The sequence below is a fragment of the Pseudonaja textilis genome, chromosome 14 (genome assembly GCF_049901715.1).
Source record: "Pseudonaja textilis isolate UNSWEBS1 chromosome 14, rPseTex1.2, whole genome shotgun sequence".
Classification (NCBI taxonomy): domain Eukaryota; kingdom Metazoa; phylum Chordata; class Lepidosauria; order Squamata; family Elapidae; genus Pseudonaja; species Pseudonaja textilis.
In genome coordinates this window covers 11,022,779-11,041,289 of record NC_142003.1, presented here as the reverse complement: position 1 = coordinate 11,041,289, position 18,511 = coordinate 11,022,779, and the positions used below count along the sequence as shown (strand labels likewise).

The 18,511-nt window shown below is 45.1% G+C and overlaps 1 protein-coding gene across 1 annotated transcript; it reads left to right on the top strand.

Annotated features, from left to right (window-relative positions):
• The first annotated feature begins 934 nt into the window (after positions 1 to 934).
• NAGPA (N-acetylglucosamine-1-phosphodiester alpha-N-acetylglucosaminidase) lies at positions 935 to 15,986 on the top strand. The gene is made up of 11 exons (XM_026704122.2): positions 935 to 1,081; positions 3,976 to 4,461; positions 5,195 to 5,334; positions 7,353 to 7,461; positions 8,399 to 8,527; positions 9,977 to 10,185; positions 10,905 to 10,952; positions 11,310 to 11,438; positions 13,237 to 13,368; positions 14,973 to 15,024; positions 15,220 to 15,986. The coding sequence occupies exons 1-11, from the start codon at positions 957 to 959 to the stop codon at positions 15,461 to 15,463; spliced, it is 1,803 nt and encodes a 600-aa protein (XP_026559907.1). The 5' UTR covers positions 935 to 956; the 3' UTR covers positions 15,464 to 15,986.
• The last annotated feature ends 2,525 nt before the right edge of the window (positions 15,987 to 18,511 follow it).

The window sequence follows — 18,511 nt, the reverse complement described above, 5'->3', positions numbered from 1 at the left end:
AACAAGAAAAGAGGGTTGTTTCAAAGGCTGCTTCTTGGCAGCAGAGCAGCGTGCTAATGACGATTGACAGGTGCCTGGTTCAGAGCAGGCAGGGAAGCTCATAAATCCCGAACCGGTTGTTAACCCTGTCATATCCCACCTTTGTCCAGAACTGCTCAGAACCTGCTGAATACCACCTCTGTCAAGATGGGCTTGGGAATTATGGGAGTTGAAGTCTCTTCCTTTTGAAGTGGCCAGGATGAGAAACCCTTCCCTACACATTTCAATATCTATGGAGATTCTCAGTCATCCAGGTCCTTGGTTGTCCCAAAGATGTTTTTCCAAAAGGTAACTGGACTTTCTTGGTTTTTTTCTCTAAAAACGTTTCGCTTCTCATCCAAGAAACTTCTTCAGTTCTAACCGAGGAACATAACAACAACAATAACAACAACATCTGCCGATACATCACACAGTCCTAAACACTTGGGAAGTGTTCGACTAGTGATTTGTGATACAAAACCCAGCATGGTTATCTCGTTTGCTGTGTATACTGTCATTTTTGTGTATAATAATAATAATAATAACAATAACAATAACAATTATAATAATAAGTCAATGGTATTTGTGATGCATTTTTGAATGTTCAATTGACTGAGCTTCATGTTTAACGAATAAAGTATATAATAATAACAATAACTTGGAGGAGAAGCGAAATGTTTTCAAAGAATCAAAAAACAAACACCCCAAAGTCCGGTTGCCTTTTGGAAAAGCATCGTTGGAAGGAACTGACACGTTCGAACAAATTCTAGTTTTTCCCCCACCACCACTCAAGCCTTGTAGTTCCCCCCGCTGGCCACAAGAGGGCGAACCCAACCGTCCATGCTTTCCTTCGCTGGGGAAAGACGCGGGTTTCTTCCTCCCCCCCCCCTCCGAGCCTCACGTGACCTCCGATCATGTGACCCGCCTTTCCGTTTAATATGGCGGCCCCCTTGAACTGTATGTCACACGTCCCAGGCGCGGGGCTTGGAGGTCTTGCCCTCGCCGCGGTTTTGGGGGGGCTGCTTCACTGCTTTGGGGGAGTTCTTGGCAGCGCGGGAGGCTGGTAAGGAGGCCGAGCCAAGGGGAGGGGAAAGGAGCGGGGTGTGGGGCTACCTAGCAGGGCTGGCGGGGGTTGCTCCTCTTCCGCCTTACGCGGTGAGCGTTTTAAACGGCGGCTTTTCGTGCTGAAAAAAAAATAAGGCGATCTAAGCCCTGTGCTGCGTTCCTAAAAATTATACTTTATAAAATCTTTGGGGGGGGGGAGTCAGTCTTTTGCCCCGCAGAAAAATGCTTGAGCTACGTTCTTATTTTAAAACTGCTTTTCCTGGGCATGGTGTGTGGGTGTTGCTGTAATGCAGGGGTGTCCAACCTTGGCAACTTTCAGACTTGTGGACTTCAACTCCCAGAATTCCTCAGCCAGCTGGCTGAGGAATTCTGGGAGTTGAAGTCCACAAGTCTGAAAGTTGCCAAGGTTGGACACCCCTGCTGTAATGTATGTTGTAATAATAACACTATGGTCCACATGGGGTATATAAGAAGTGGCTCTGTGATTGTAAAGTTTGACAACCCTAAAGAAAAGAAGAATCAGGGGCAACATGGTAGCAGTATTCCAGGATTTGAGGGGCTGCCACAAAGAAAGGGTGGTGGTGGTGGTGTTCCATTTATTCTCCAAAGCATCAGAAGGCTAAGACAAGAAGCAATGTAAGGAAACTAACCAAGGAGAGAAGCAACCTGGAAGTAAGCATAAACTTCCAAACAGTGAGGACAATTAACCAGTGGAACAGACTGCCACCAGAAATTCTGGTGCCACTTCTTCCGGCACGTGAGAAGTTGCCCGGAAGACCTCCCACTGCACATGCATGTCTGCCCCCCCCCGCCAGCCACCTGATTGTCAGGTATCTGCCATGCAGGTGCAAACGGAGATGCGTGCGTGGGAGATGTGTGTCCATGCACAGAGGCCTCTGGCCTGTGCGGGGAGGGATTGCGTGCGCATGCACACAAGCGTGCAGTGCAGGGGGGGCATTTGTGCAGGGGGTGATGGGAGTCACGCACATTGCATCTTGGGTGCAGACACACGGGCACCCACACGCATTTTGGGTGCGCAAAGGGGAAAAGTTTGCCATCACAGGTATAGGTTCTCCTGCTTGAATAGGGGGGTTGGACTAGAAGACCTCCAGGATCTATTCCAGCTCAGTCTAGTCTCTAGTCTAGTCATATCAGAGGTGGTATTCAGCAGGTTCTGACCCCTTCTGGAGAACCAGTAGCGGAAATTTTGAGTAGTTTGGAGAACCGACAAATCCCACCTCTAACTCGAGATTTTACAGTATCCTTCCCCTGCCACGCCCACCAAGCCACGGCTATAGAACCGGTAGTAAAAAAAATTGAATCCCAACTACTGAGTCATATATTCATATATTCTATTTATTGTTCGTTTTATAGCACACCTTTATTTGGTGATTATTCTGTGACAATATATATAATTCTCCGATAGCCTATCTTCTCCTTGTGTGTTGGGTTGGGTGGGGCTGGGAGAAGGACTGGCCCAAAGTCCCTCAGCTGGTTTTCATACCTAAGGGAGGACTTGCTGTTTCTTGGAGTCTAATCCAGAACTTTAATTACTGCACAAAACTGGCTTTCTATAACAGTGGCGAATAGAATAGCCCTGTTAAAAAGATGGGTTTTTGGTCCGGAGGGGGAAAAAGAAAGACACATCAAAACCTGTCTATTATCCTTTTCTTGCTACGGGTAGTCCTTGACTTATAGCCTTTTGTTTACCGATTGTTTGAAATGACAATGTCACTGGAAAAAAGGTGATTTATAATTAGTCCTCATACTTATGACCACTGCAGCATCCCCATGGTCATGTGATCAAAATGAGGACACTTGACAACTGGCATGTATTTATGATGGTTGCAGTGTCCCAGGGTCATGTGATTACCATTTGCAACAAGCAAAGTCAATGGGGAAGCCAGATTCACTTAACCAGATTAGTAACTTAATGTTGTGGTTAGCCAGCAGCAGGTGCAGACGGCTGAGGAGAGCAAGGACTCAGATGAGGGGCCAGGACCATTAGGGAGTGGACTGCTGCCTTCAGAGATTGTGGGGGCTGGCAGCAGTGATGAGGTCCCGGAGGAGCCTGTGCCAAGTGCGCCTGTGCACAGGGCTGCTCACAGGGAAGAGCAGCTGCAGCAGCATGGGTGACTCAGGAGTAAGGCTGCAAGGTAATGGCCCCTCCCTTAAGAGATAAAAGCTAGCTGTGAATCAGACGTTCTTTGCAGGAAGCAAAGACGTTTTGAAACTCAGCCTCGTGGACATTACAGTGTCTTAAGTTGGTATTTGGAGACTCTTGTGAAATATTTCTTATCTGCTATTCTTGGCAGCCTCACACAGTTTTGGCAAGGCTCGTGCTTATCAAAGTTAATTAGTTTGCAGCAGCCTTTTAACCGAGGATTCGTAAGAATCGTTAAAAGGTTTCTGTTCCCTTTGGTTTGTGTTTGTTTTACTGGAAAAGGGTTTGGCCCAGAACACTTAACAACTATTACTGACTTAGCAACTACAATGATTCTCTTGTGGCAGGAAAAGTGGGGCAAGGCTCACTTAACAACTGTCTTACTTAGCAACAGAACTTTTGGGCTCAATTGTGGCTATAGGTCTACGGCTACCTGTGTTGGCATGGAGACAACATCCGATAAACCCCAAAGTGCTTTTTTTTTGTTTTCAAGAGGCAACTGGACTTCCTTGTTTTTCTTGGAAGACGTTTCGCTTCTCATCCAAGAAGCTTCTTCAGCCGATCATGACATCATGCGAAATGTCTTCGAAAAAAAGTCCAGTTGCCTCTTGAAAAAGCACCTTTGGGACAACCGTGACCTCGATGGCTGAGAATCTCCCTAGACAACTTCAAATAAAGTCATCCACTTATTTTCTTCTGAATCCGCCCTGTTGCCTTTCAACTTTCAGGAATTCTTTGAACGATGACGTCTTGCTGCCTTATCTTCCTCCGCACCATGGCCCACAGCACCACCATCGCTACGTCCGAGACTGCCAGGCTCTCTTGCATGGCAACGCGACTCATGAAACCTGGCCTAGTGACAACAGCACTGCCTCCCCTCTGGCGGTTACGTACACATTCGTTTCGGACTTCCCACCGCACCATCCAAATCGCCGCCAGGTGTACGGCCACTTGACGATGGTGCGAGACCCTCTGAGGACTTTTTCTGTCCTAGAGCCCGGGGGGCCCGGCGGCTGCCATTTCCACCGCAGAGCTACCGTGGAAGAGACCGTGAGCCGAAGCCAGTGCCTTTTGGCCCAGAATGGGGGCTATTTTGATACAAAGACTGGGGCGTGTTTAGGGAACGTTGTCAGCAATGGGCGGCTGGTACAGTCCTCTGGGGGAGTGCAGAATGCTCAGTTTGGTATCCGGAAAGATGGCACTCTAGTCTTTGGGTAAGTCTTGGCATTCTCTCTCTCTCTCTCTCTCTCTCTCCCTCCCTCAATTTCTCTCTCTCTCTCTTTTACTATTGCAACTACTTGTTTAATGACTACAATTGAGACAGGCATCTGGATTCTTAAGTGAAGCAATTATTAAATGAAACTGTGACTCTGCTTCTGATATTTTTTTTTTTACTTTTTCATCCTTGACTTACAACTTGTCTTTTTATGACTGTTTGGCGTTTCAGTGGCATTGGGATGGGTGCTTTATGATCCATCTTTTATGAAGAATTTTGGCCTTCATAAAATATCGCCCCCCACAACCCCCCAAATTACCCGGCTGCATTTCAGACACTTAACAAGTGGCTCACTTTTATAATCACTCGCAGCATCCTGCAATCACATCACCACAATATGCAATGACTTCTGGCATTTGTTTTTTGCTGGGGGGTGAGGTGGGGGCGCTCGTTTCTGGAAGAATGGGTTTGCTTTGCTTAGTGACCATGTGATTTACTTAACAACTGCAGTGATTAGATTTCCGCTGTCAAAAATGGCCTCGTCGTGTGAGTGCCTCAACTCACAGCTGGATTTCTACTTCTAATTGTGGTCCTAAACAGTAAATTGGTAACTGGTAATAATCGCAAGTGAAGCCGTCACTGAAACAAGGATGACCAGTAACCGTTTTGGCTTCCCTGCAATTTTCTTAGTCTGGGTTTTTTGTTTTTTGTTTTTGGCTTGTCTCTTCCAGCTACCTCTCAGAGGAGGAGGTCTTGGCTACCGAGAACCCATTTGTGCAGCTTGTCAGCGGAGTGGGCTGGCTTCTGCGGGATGGAGAGGTCTACATGAATCAGAGCCGGGTGGCAGAATGCGACAAGACTCAGGAAACAGGTACCAAACTGAAGGTGCAAGCCCCGCCCCCACCCCCTTGAAGGTTCAGGAGAATGGTTCTAATGGACCAGCACCAGTCTATGGCATGCTGGACACCGGTCCACGCAAGCAAGCAAAGCCCTATCCCATGGGATTCAGGCAGCAGATGAAACCATGCCCCCTCTGGTCTGTGGTAAAACCTCTTTCCATGGAACTAGTCCCTGGTACCCAAAAGTTTTAGAGCCGCTGCTCTAAGCCATGGGTGTCCAGCCTTTAGACTCGCCAGAGCTGGGATTGAGTGGAGAGGAATTGTCTTGGGTTGCATGTAAAATGTATAAAAATGACATAACGATGATGATAATGATGTTATCCATTGAGTCGCGTCCAACTTTTGGCAATTCTACGGGCCAGATGTCTCCACGTCTTCCCAATCTTGCACTGCTTCTTTGAGTTGTTCTGTGCTCTGGCTGGGGAACAAATTTCACACCTCCCAGGTGAGGCTGGCCACCCTGGGTGGATGTTGAGGAGGTCCTGTGCGGGGGAATCGCCCAACTTGGCAGCTCTTTAAGGCTTGTGGACTCCCAACTCCAAGAGGTTTTGCTGATTGGGGAATTCTGGGAATTGAAATGCACAAATCTTTTTAACGGTTGCTAAATTTGGAAGCTCTGGGTTCTTATTGGTAGGTTGAAAAAATGCCTGGTGGAGTGGACTTTGGCCAGTCTTAGAACCATCCTTTGTCCAAAGGCAATTCATGAGGTTGCTTTTCCTACCCAATTTCCTGCAAGGTGGGTTTTTTTTTTCCCAACTGCTTTAATATAGCCTCCTTCATTCATTCATTTGAGAAGGGGCCTTCTTTTCGATATATTAGGATACAATAATAACCGGCAGCTAATTTTATTTCCCAAGAATAATTATAGCCCGTTGGAGCATGATTGTAAGTCTTGAGCATCAGTTTTCCATTGGGAAAAAAAAAAGAATTCGGATGATTAGAGACCTTGTTGTATGGCAAGGAAGATGGTAGTGGGCACCCCCCAATAAAATCAACCCCAGGCTTACCAGGGCTCCCCCTAGGGTTACCCCAACCCCCCCAGGTTTGTCTGCCTACCAAACATGAGGAACGGAAGGAAGGTATACAGATAGTCCTTAACATAGAACCACTTGTTTAGCGACCCCTTGAATTGCACTGAACAAACATTGCTTGCAGTCAGAACTTGCAAGCATGACCATTGCAGCATGGGTGTGTGTGTGTGTGTGTGTGTGTGAGATCAAAATGTAGGTGATTGGCAACCGGCCTATGCTTAACGACGGTTGCTGTGTCCAACAAGCAAAGTCAGTGGGAGAAGCTAGTTTCGCTCAATGGCCACATGATTTACTGCAAAGGCAGAAAAGCTTGCAAAATTGGGCGTGACTCATTTAACAACTTCCTTTGCTTAGCAAAGGAAAATTCTGGCCCCAGAGTTGTGGTTATAAGTTGAGAACTACCTATAGTGTTAGAGCAAGGGTCTTCCAACTTGGCAAGTGTAAGACTAGTGGACTTCAACTCCCAAAATTCCTGAACTAGCATGACTGGAGGAGGAATTCTGGGAGTTGAAGTCCACAAGCCTCAAAGCTGTCAAGTTGGAAGACCCCTGTATTAGAGGTTGGCTTAGCTTAGTTTTTCCTCCCTTCTCCACCCATCAATTTAGGTTTTGGACCTGATGTCCTCCAGATCTTTCAGGAAGTTCCAAGATGTAAAGATTTTCCAAGATGAGGACCCAGACTGTTGGGGGCAAGAGGCTGACTCTGTAAAACCGCTTAGAGTGGGCTGTAAAGCAATATATAAATCTTAAGTGCTATTTGCTATTGCCAGTTAATTTAGTATTTGAACTTCAAAATTGTATTCTTTGCTAGGTCTCTGTGTCCAGAAAGGATACGATAAAATAAGTCTTCCGGGCTTCTTACACGTAAAGTCGTTCCGCAGTAGGGAAGAACTTTGGCTCAAGCCAACCCACCCTCTTGTCTTGGCTGCTTGAAACATCTCTCTTTTCCCCCCCTGGCAGGGACTTTTGACACTTTTGTCAATATTGTGTCTGCCAGGACGGCTGTGGGGCATGACCGACAAGGACAGCTGGTGTTGTTTCACGCTGATGGGCAGTCAGGCGTCAGAGGGTACGTCCTGTGGCTTGGCGAAGCTTTTCCTACAAGGGAGATCGGAGGTCTTTCTGGAGGGGGAAAGTGTCTTCTGTGTTCCAAAGGTTGAGCCAAAGACAGAGAAGTGGGTGCCGGGTCCCGAGTTGTACCACCACACTCAGCCAAGCCATGGTTTGTTGGCTGAGTTGCCCTGGGCTGGGTTCAGGCATCGCACTAAATTGCAAATCGTGGTTTAACAATCACAGTTGGGGGGGTCGGGGTGGGGGTTGCATAACCAGCTAAGACCAAAGAAATGAAATTATGGGATTGTATAGAGACGGACGGGCTAACGGTGAAAATAAAAGACAGAGAAGATTCAATTTATTATAGGGCCTGGGATGAGTGGTTTAGAAATAAAAAGAAAATAGAATGCCAATTAGGAAAAGAATGAGGGAATATGTAAATATACCATGGAGAAGATTGAGATGTAGGGATAAAAGATATTGATTTATGGTAAGAGTAAGATGTAATGGTCAAGGAATAAGTAAATGCATATACTGAAAAATGTGAGGAGATGCAAAAGATGTCTTGATGTTGATAACAATGTATAAAGTTTTATGTTTTTAAAATTTGGAAGCTTAATAAAATTTATTTTAAAAAAAAAGAAATTATGGGAGGCCCCAAATTTGAGAAATTTCTAGCCTGAGACCTCTTAGGTCAGGGGTCTCCAACTTTGCCAACTTGAAGACTTGTGGACTTCAACTCCCAGAATTCCTCAGCCAGCTTTGGAAGGAATATAGGAATCTTGATAGCTTTGAAGGCTATCCGGAGCTGTGAATGAGAACGTGGCTTGAGCGTTGGCTACCAGGACTCACATCCCCAGAAAGACCCGAATCATTATTTAATTGGGGTAGGTTTATTTTTATTTTTATTTTCGTCAGGTTCTTATAACCATCTCTGTTGCTTGCAACTGTAGCCTGAACCTCTGGGAAATGGCGGATTTCCTGAAGGAGCGCGGCGTTGTGAATGCAATCAATCTGGACGGTGGGGGATCGGCTACTTTTGTCGTCAACGGATCTCTTGCTAACTACCCTTCGGATCACTGGTGAGCATCCTCTGCTATCATTTTTCTGGGCTAGCCCCGATTTGCAGGTGTTTTGAGTTGCACATTTTTCTCTGACCAGGAACTACAGTGAGCTTCGCACCTCGTGTTAATGGCTGTACAGCGATGGTGGGCAGCCCAAGGAAACAATTTGGTTAGAAATCGTCCTTTTGACTCTTGCCCCCATTCTCTGCAAGTTCTATATATATATATATAAAAGCGAAATGCCACTCAATGCATCATCACAAAATCTCCAGAACTGTAAAACCTACAAACTTGACATTTGGCACGTATGTTCCTCTAGCTTCTAGGTGCTCACTAAGAAAGGATTTTTCTAAACGACCATCAGAGCATTAATATTTCCTATGTTATTATTAACACACTCTGATGCTAAGGAGTTCTGCTCCCTCTCCCCACCTGAAAAGAAATCTCTTCCAAAGGTAAAACACAAGCAAGAGGAGAGGAGTTTCGGTTTTAGTTTACAACACCAAGCAGCTTTAAGTACAGAACAGTTGAGCTAAGCCATGCCCAGGCTCCTTGCTGTCTCCTTGCTCACACAGCAAATACTGTTTTAGTTTCCAAACAGCCCTCAACTCTCTCACACAATGACAGGACGCTAGCCAGGTAAATACCAATGGATGCTGCTAGGCAGAGGCACAATATTTTCCCTTTATTTTCCTCCCCAAAAACCTGAGCCCAACCACATAGTTTTGTAGCGAAGCATGGGTATCAAGCTAGTAATTGAATAAAACCTCCCCATCCCAAGGCACTCTCTGGTTATTAGTGGCCCAGAGTTTGCATTGGATAGGTTGCAGGTTCAGTTGTGGCTTTGTCATCTTTTTCTGTAGTGGCTGTGGATTTTATATATATATATATATATATATATATTGTGTATGTTTCATTATTTTTAATCTTGCTAGCCACTTAGAGTTATGGATGTGAGTTAGCAACAGCACTTATATTTATATACTGCTTCAACGGCGCTTTTACAGCCCTCTCTAAGCGGTTTACAGAGTCAGCCTCTTGCCCCCAATAATCTGGCCCCTCATTTTACCCACCTTGGAAGGATGGAAGGCTGAGTCAACCTTGAGCTGGGTGCGATCAAACTGCTGGCAGTCCACAGAATTAGCCTGCGGTGCTGCATTCTAGTCACTGAGCCACCACGTCTCCTGAGTTAGGTGGCAGTATAAATTAAATAAATACATTACCAACACCTGCCAGGCTGAGCTTGAAGAGAAGGGGATGCGGCTGTGTTTTTAATTCCATCTGTCCCAAAGTGGCTTTTTCAAGGGGCAACTGGACTTCCTGGTTTTTCTTCCAAAAAAAAAAAAAGAAAGAAAAAAGTCCACTTGCCTGTTGGAAAAGCACTTTTAGGACCACCATGACCCGGATGACGGAGAATCTCCATAGGTAAATTCCATCCACCTTTCTCTCTCTCTCCTTTCTTCCCAGCGTACTTGACCCCACCTGGCGCTGCCCCCGGAGCATTTCGACCGTCTTGTGCGTGCACGAGCCTGCCTGCCAGCCTCAAAACTGCAGCGGACACGGGCACTGCATGCTTGGGCGATGCCACTGCCACGGAGCCTTCTGGAGCGGGCCGGCCTGCGATGTGCTGGACTGTGGCCCTTCCAACTGCACTCTTCACGGAATGTGCACGGACGGTAAGGGCCCGTCTTTGGAAGGACGCAGGTGCAAATGGGTCTCCCTTTGGGGCTGGGGGCGAGGAGTGCCCGATGTTTAAAGGGGCCCTTTGGTCGTTGCGTATTGGCACCCCTTTCTCAGCCGGTCTTCTGAAAGCTCTCAGATTTGCACACAAACCACCATACAACAGCAGAAAATAGTTTTCAAGGTGTTTCATGTCCAAGCCACAAACTTCCCATCCGGCAAAAATGGCATACAATCCGGTCTAGGTTAGCACTGGAAGCTTCTGCCTTCCAATGCTATTTAAAGGTATAAACACACCCACCTAAATGCTCCTATCTCCTGTGCTCGCCCCTAATTAGCCCCTTAATTACCCTTTAGGCCATCATCCGGTTATACATCATATGTTCATTGTTTCCTATCTTTGCAATCTCTCGTCCCCATCGACCCTCCCACTGCGCCGATGATGCGTCGGACGCAGCTAAACAGTCCCGGAAGTATATAGTGTCAACGCTTCAGCGGCCCCTGCGAACGTGCTGACGGGCTCAGTTTATCTATCAGCACTAACGGAGCCCGACAGCCTTGATTTTTGAGGCTGGGCGCAGAACTCCAAGCTCTGGAAAATGATGCTGCAGATAACAGGGAACCTGGTTCCAACCCTGCCCCTGTATCCCTTCCCGTTCTCTGCTCTTACTGCATAAAGTTCACGTTGTCTTCTCTGTCCTTTCCTTTATCGTAGTGGGATGTATCTGTGATGCCGGTTGGACTGGTGAAAACTGCACCCAAGGTAACCCTCTTTCTCACTTAACCATCCCGGTGTTGGGTTGTTTTTGCTGGGGAGGCTGCTCTATATAAATGGAGACCAAACCTCACTCCCATCTTGCACAGATGGTGTTACCTAGTTGGGTCATGAAATGTCTGCCAGAAACCAAGATCTCCACAGTTCAACCCCCGAGTGACAGAATTTCTCTTCTATTGGACAAGAGAAAAATGTCAAGCAAAATGCCAGCCTTAAGCATCACCCCAAATTCTTTCCAAATCCTGGGGGGGTTAAGGAAGCATCTTGTCACTAATGAGTACCATCAATTCTGCTGCCTCCTGGCTTCCCACCCACAATCCTCACCATGCTTTCCCTTCTTTCTAGCTTGCACCCATGGTTCCTATGGGGACAGCTGTGCTCAGAAATGCCTGTGCCGCAACGACGGCAAATGTGACCCTGTGCACGGATCCTGCACTTGCCCCGCGGGCTTCCAAGGAATCTTCTGTGAAGAAGGTGCGGGATTTGGAGCTGGTTCTTTCAAAGGGATAATAAAGTTATTCAAAATATCTCTCTCTCTCTCTCTCTCCCTCTCTCCCTCCCTCCCTCCCTCTCTCTCTCTCTCTCTCTCCATCCAACCTACCTATCTATCCACCCATCCATATCTATCCATCTATCCATTCATCTATATATCTATCATATCTGTCCACCCAGGCACGCAACCATCCATCCATCTATTGTATCTATCCACCCACCCACCCATCCATCCATCCATCCATCCATCCATCCATCCATCCATCCATCCATCCACCCACCCATCCATCCATCCATCCATCCATCCACCCACCCATCCATCCATCGATTTTACTTAGAGCTGCAGCGATGCAGTGGTTAGAGTGCAGTATTGCAGGTTGACTCTGCCCGTAGCCTGCAGTTCGAATCTCACCAGGCTCAAGGTTGATTCAGCCTTCCCTCCTTCTGAGGCGGGTAAAATAAGGACCTGGGTTGTTGGGGGGCAAGAGGATGACTCTTGTAAACCACTCAGGGAGGCCTGTAAAGCCTTACGGAGTGGTATATAAATCTAACCGCTGTTGCTATTCTCATCCAAGAAGCTTCTTCAGAACTGTTTGAAAGATCCTCTGAAGACCTGGTTCTGCCAGTTGGCCTGGGTGAGGGGAATTCCACGTTGGAGGTGGCTGCTGGCTTATTGGCAATTCCACCTCCCCACTCCACTTGCTCTCTGCTCTCCACCTGTCCATCTTCTTTGCTTTATCCTACTGATGTATCCTAGTCATGTTCCTTTTAATTGCTTCTTTTACGGGGTTCTATTATTTTACTTCCGTTCTGCTTACGCTCCTTCCCTTTTTCCTCCTTTTTATTATTGTAAGCCTTCCAGGAACCCCCACGGCATGAGATAGGCAGCAAATAAATTTAGCAAATCAAATTAAAATTAAAAATGCCTCGCCTATAAAAAGCAAGCAGCTGTGGGAAGGGAGGAGGTCATGTCAGCTTCAGAGACGCTAGATTTAAACATGCCTTTTTTTTAAAAAAAAATGGTTAGAAGTGGATAGAAAAGCTGTTTCTGGGTAGAAAAGTATATAGCAAAAAGCAGGAAGAGGGTTTGGTGTTGGTGTGATGACCCGGTGTGTAACACAAACAGCACAAAATCCAAAATGTAAATAAATGTCATTTAATGCCTCCAACTTGGCCCCACTGTTCAATAATTCTCAGTTGGAGATTAAATTTATTCAAAAATAGTCTTCAAAAGAAAGCAATACAGTCAGAACTCAATGACCTTAAGATAAAGGTGGAATAAAATCCCAAACAAACTACAATGAAGGAATTTCCACAACAGACCAGGATAAGTAATTAGCAACTTCAAGGAGATAACAAGGCTCAGTTTGTTGGAAGGACACCAACCAAGATAACTTCAGCCCAAAATAAAACACGCTTTGCTTCTGGCAACGCTGTGTTTTAACCATCTCTCTTATACACTATTCTCCCCAATGAGGGGGATCATGGCCGCTTCCTCTCTCGTAAGCCAAGTTGTTTCCTTCTCCCTGCATGTCCTAGGATGAAGAGGGGATGGGCCTGGTTCTTCCTCTGACTGCCTCTGCCCTTCCCTAGCCTCCTCCACAACCTCCAGAGCCACACCTCCACTCCCTGCCAGCTGTTCCTCCTCTCCCTCTACCAAGGGCATGACAGTTTGTGAGGATGGCATCTTAAGGCAGGCTTGGCATGACTTCCAACTCTTTTATCCTTCTTCCTTGCTGACTTATTAGGATGTAACATCTGTTCCTTCATTGTTTTGCAGCCTGCCCTCTCGGACGATACGGACCTAACTGCCAGCATTCCTGTCAGTGCCCAAACCAGTGTTACTGTGATCAGAGGACGGGCAGCTGCAATATTTCTCTAGACTCAGCCGTCCTGGATAAATTATCTAGAGGTACATGCTTTGGGGAGTCCAGATTGTAGAGAGAGTCCTTAGAAAAACTGAATCATTTTGAGGGTCTATCTCGTTTTTGGTCTCTCCAGATCAAGGGGTGTCTTGGTTTGCAAAGCCCAGAATGCAATTTTCTCTGGTTCTCTTGGAGGGCTGTTGCCAATCTAGGATTAGCCAAGTTATGATTTGGATGCAGAGTTAATAGAACGGTCTTTAGGATCACGAAGGCAAATTCACTTGAATATGTTAAGGAAACTGTCCTAGCATTAAGAGCAGGAAGTCCTTGACTTATAATTGTTCATTTAGTGACCATTTAGTTACGATCACAAAAAGCAGCTTAGAACCAGTCTTCGCCTATCAGAAGTAGGCCTTGATTTAGAACTGTTCATTTAGTGTCTGTGTGAAGTTACAACAGCACTGAAAAAAGGACTTGTGACGGGTCCTCATGCCTACAACCATTGCGGCATTCCCCACAGTCACATTTGCGACCTTCCCAGTTGATTTCTGATAAGGTCAATGGCTGAAGCCAGATTCGCTTAGCACTTCACTATTGCAGTGATTCTAAAAAAATCAGATTTTTTAGGCCAAAGCATTTTGAAAGAATACAATAAATTTTGTAAATAAAAAATGGTGACAGTTCGCAAAGATTACTAGGTGCAAATAGAAATACATACTATTTCCATAACAAGGAAGATAAAGCGGGAATGGTTAAATAGATTATTTTATTTAAAGAGGAAAATATGTTCTTATAACTCTGATTTTGGTTCTGTTGATTAGTTTTAGTTTACTTTATTGTCATTGCACATCGTACAACTAAATTAAATACCATCTTCAGTGTACTACACAGTAGAATTCAATAGAGTTCCTGCTCTGGGATAAAAGCTGTTTTTCAGCCTATTTGTCCTTGTTTTTATTATCCTGTACCGTCTGCCAGATGGTAATAGTTCCAAAAAAAAAAAAAAAGGTGTCCAGGATGAGATGGATCTTTAGAAAGAAAGATTTGGTGTGAAATGGCTAGTTATGTATTGGTTATGTATTCTAGTTGTGCTAGAAATGGCTAGTTATGTATTAATGTGTAAAAGCAAAAAAATGGAAGTTGGAGTGTGTTTATCTTGTACTGTGCTAGGAAGAGTTGGAAGTCAGTGCCCCCTTTTCTTTCTTTTTCTCTTCCCCCTTGTATTTCACACCCCCTTCTTCCCCATCCCCTTTCCCTCCCTTAATTTCCTATTTTCTTTTGTATTTTATATAATAACATTTAAAAAAAACCACTTGCAGTGATCCACTTAGCAAAACCATGGGTGAAAATATTGTAAAATCGGGTGTGATTCCCCCTAACACCTGTCCTTGCGTAGCGATAGAATTTCAGCTCCCAATTGTGATCGTACATCAAGGAATCCCTTGTAAACGGAGCCCTAACGGATCACTTTTGCACCAAACAAATGTGTTCACGCCAAAGGCTGGGCAGGTGATCGATTTAGATTCCCGCACAGAAAGACAGCTTCATTTGTCCTCCAGATCAATATTCTTTTGTGGCTCGGATCGGAAGCAGGAAGTAGCATCTCTCTTCTCACTTCCCCTGGTTTCTTTTTTGCTTTTTTCCTTTTTAGTTGGGCTGTGCCTGCTACAAGCTACCTCAAGGGAAGAGTTCCTTTTCTCCAAGTAAGTTTCACGGCTTTTTGCTCGCTGATAAAATTTCCTCGCACGTCCTTGCTGGTTTTTCCTGCCTCCCGCGGAAGACCGGGTGGAGGGAAATAACAGCTCGAAAGAAGCTGTTATCCTTTTTGGAGCTTGGTGGGCTACAAACTTTAAGGCTCCCTCTGACCTCGTTCGTGAACCATGGCTTGTTCTTTGTAGGAGAGCCTGGGTCGCAATCAGCCTGGGTTTGCTTGTCCTGCTTTCGCTCAGCGTGCTGGTGAACGTCAGACTGGCTCTCCGCAGCACCAACAAGCGACACGAACACGGTCAGTACATCTCGGTCCCCCTGGAAGAGATCAACGGTGGGACCAAAGAGCGGATTCTGCCAGCAGCTTGGGAGGAGGACGATCCCACCGAGGCTGCCTGGGACACGAATCTGACAGAAAGCGTTCATCTGCTGTGATCGTGAGAGGTTCTCTTCCCTGGAGCAGAATCCTCACCGTTCTTCAGTGTAGTTTTTGCTCCATCGGTTGCCATTTTTCCTCGTTGCCTTAACTGGAACCAGCGGCCTTGGAGAGGGGTCTGGAATTCTTTGGGTTTCCAAAGAGGGAAGCTTCCATATTTGGTTGGAAATACTTTCTCCCGCCAAGTTTTGGAGAGAAGGTGAGTGAATGTCAGTCACCAGAGGTGGTCATCTCCCGAATGCTTCAACTGAACTGCACAGCGGCGTCTTTCGCTTGAAGCGCTGAAGAAGATTTGATGATTTGGGAGACGGGAACGGTGGCGGGATTCAATTTTTTTTTTACTACCAGTTCTGTGGGCGTGGCTTGGTGGGCCTGGCAGGGCTTGGTGGGCGTGGCAGAGGAAGGATACTGCAAAATCCCCATTCCTCTTGCCTTGCAATATTCAGAAGCCTCATCCCCAAAATGTTCACAGGTAGTCCTTGGTTTGCAACCGTTCCATTTAGTGACCGTTAGAAGGCACTGAAAAAAAAAATCACGGGATCCAAATCCAAGTCACTTTGTCAACTGGCATGTATTTAGGACACGTACATTATTTCTGGGTCAAAATTGATCACCACTTGCCATCTTCTCAGCTGACAAGCAAAATCAAGTAGGGGAAAGTGCTTAAGATTCGCTTAACAACTATATGTGTCATTTAACAACGGTAGCGATTTGCTTAACAGGCAAAAAAAAGTAGAATGAAGCAAAACTCATTTAATTGCCACGCCTAGCAATAGAAATTTGGGGCTAAATTGTGGTCGTAAGTCAAGGAGTACCTGTTGTATATATTTGTCCCCCACTATAGACACCTGCTTGTCCTTGTCACATCCCTGGGGTGTGGGGGCAGGATGGAAGGGAACTTGGACATCTGGACATCTCTGGACCACAACTTCCATCATCTCACTGGCTGGCTTGGCCACAGAAAACTAGCCAGGTTTGGAGATGCTGCTGTAGCTCTAAACCAGGGGCCTTCAAACTTGACAGCTTTAAGACTTGTGGACTTCAACTCCCAGAATTCCTCCTCCAGTCATGTTAGCTAAGGAATTCTGGGAGTTGAAGTCCACAAGTCTTAAAACTTGCCAAGTTTGAAGACCCTTACTCTAAGGATGAGAAACCTCGGCAATTTGAAGATGTGCGGACTTCAACTCCCAGAATTCCCCAGGCTGGCTGGGAAAAAAAAAAAAAGCAGAGTTATAGTGCTCCATCCCTGGAGGTTTTCAAAAATAAGGCCAGACAACCATTTAACAAAGATGGTACGAGGTCTCTCTGCTTTGGGCAGAGGGGTTGGACTAGATGATCTCCGAGGTCCTTTCCAAATCTATGATTCTATGTTTATGTCTTACATAGAGGAGCCTTTGAATGATAGGATGTGGCTCATGACTGTGTAATTTATATGCTTGTTAAGGGACTGTGAGTTGCCTTTTTTTCTTCCTCTTCTTTTGGAATTAACAATTTGGAACCAAAAAAACGGCTTTTCCGGACGATTTAGCATACCCTTCAACGTAAGCTTCTATCGATCCAGGTCTTGTCAGTTGAAATAAAGAATGATATTTCTTTAGCCCAGTGTTTCTCAACTTTAAGCGCTGTGGACTTCAACTTTAAACTGTTCATGACTGTGGCTACAGAATTCTAGGAGTTGAAATCCATGTATCTTAAAACAGTAGCTCGATCCCCGTGCTTCGCTACGAAACTATGGGGCCTGGCTTAGTTTTGGGAGAGGAAAATAAGGAGAAAAAAAATCTGCCTCTACCTACCAGCATCCATCGCTATTCATCTGGCTAGCGTCCTGTCAGTGTGTGAGAGTTGAGGGCTGTGTGGAAACTGAAACAGTATTTGCTGTGTGAGCCAGGAAACAGCAAGGAGCCTAGGCCGTGGCTTAGCTCAACTGTTTGGTACTAAAACTGCTTGGTGCTGTGAAGCTGAAGCCAAAACTCCTCTCCTCTGCTTGTGTTTTGCACTTGGAAGAGTTTTCTTTTCAGGTAGGGAAAAATCTTTTCTTAATGAGCATCTAGAAGCCAAGAGGAACATAAAGTGCCAAATTTCAAATTTGTAGGCTTTACGGTTCTGGAGATTTTGTGATGATGTGTGAGTGGGATTTCACTTTTATATATATAGATTGCCAAGGTTGAGAAACAATGCTTTAATGCATAATTCTGAACATGTAGCCAACACGGGGCATAAAAATGATCTGCGCTTGTATATGTTAGATATTTGTGGATCCATTTTTATTCAGCGGGTTTGCACTAATATTTTGGAATTTATCTGCCAAGCTTTTAAAATTGCATTTTTTTTCCCTTTCCAAAGTGACTTATTTGATGTCAAAATACTTGATTGTATGTTTTACTCTCTCTTGCTGATTCAAAAAAATACATTGTCTTTTTATATTTTTTTCAATGTATAGAAGAAAATAACCAGTGGAAAAGGTTTCTTTGGTGAGATTTGTGATGCTGGATACTATAGTTTAACAAGCCAGGATTCCTAGGTTAAAAAACAAGTAATGCCACTAATTTTATTCTGCAGGCTAGAATAACAGGAAATATAGAAAAGGGGTTTACTAGATTGCTAATCTTTTTTATCAGAGATTTTTGAGGGACTTATGCTAATCTCTTAAAAAGTGTTTTTTAAGTAATATATTTGAAAAGATGAACATTTTCTTAGAATAGCAATGGGAGTATCTTTTAATAATATATTTTGAAGCAAAACATTAATTCTTTCTGAGCCAGCTTTTTTAATGCACTTTGATCTGTATTTCCCTTTTGTATTTATGGAACCCTAAAGTGGAAGTTTGAAAAGTAAGAGTATTTAAAGTCCCTTCTAGAAAATAAAGCCTCGAGGAGAGTTTGCTTTGTGATTTATGTGGGAATAAACTTTTTACACAAATAAATTCGTATTCTGCTTGCTTCACTCTTTGCTTCATTGTGGTTTGGTGGGCCAAACGGGGAAAAAATGGGGCACTTTCTACTTTAAATAAAAAGGAAGATTCCCCCACCATCCAGTCAGAAGCTGAA

Excerpts from the sequence above, each read along its gene's own strand:
- NAGPA (XM_026704122.2), top strand. The coding sequence starts at position 957 with ATGGCGGCCCCCTTGAACTGTATGTCACACGTCCCAGGCGCGGGGCTT. Across the intron at positions 5,335-7,352 it reads CGACAAGACTCAGGAAACAG|GGACTTTTGACACTTTTGTC; the intron begins GTACCAAACTGA and ends CCCCCCTGGCAG. Across the intron at positions 10,186-10,904 it reads TCACGGAATGTGCACGGACG|TGGGATGTATCTGTGATGCC; the intron begins GTAAGGGCCCGT and ends CCTTTATCGTAG.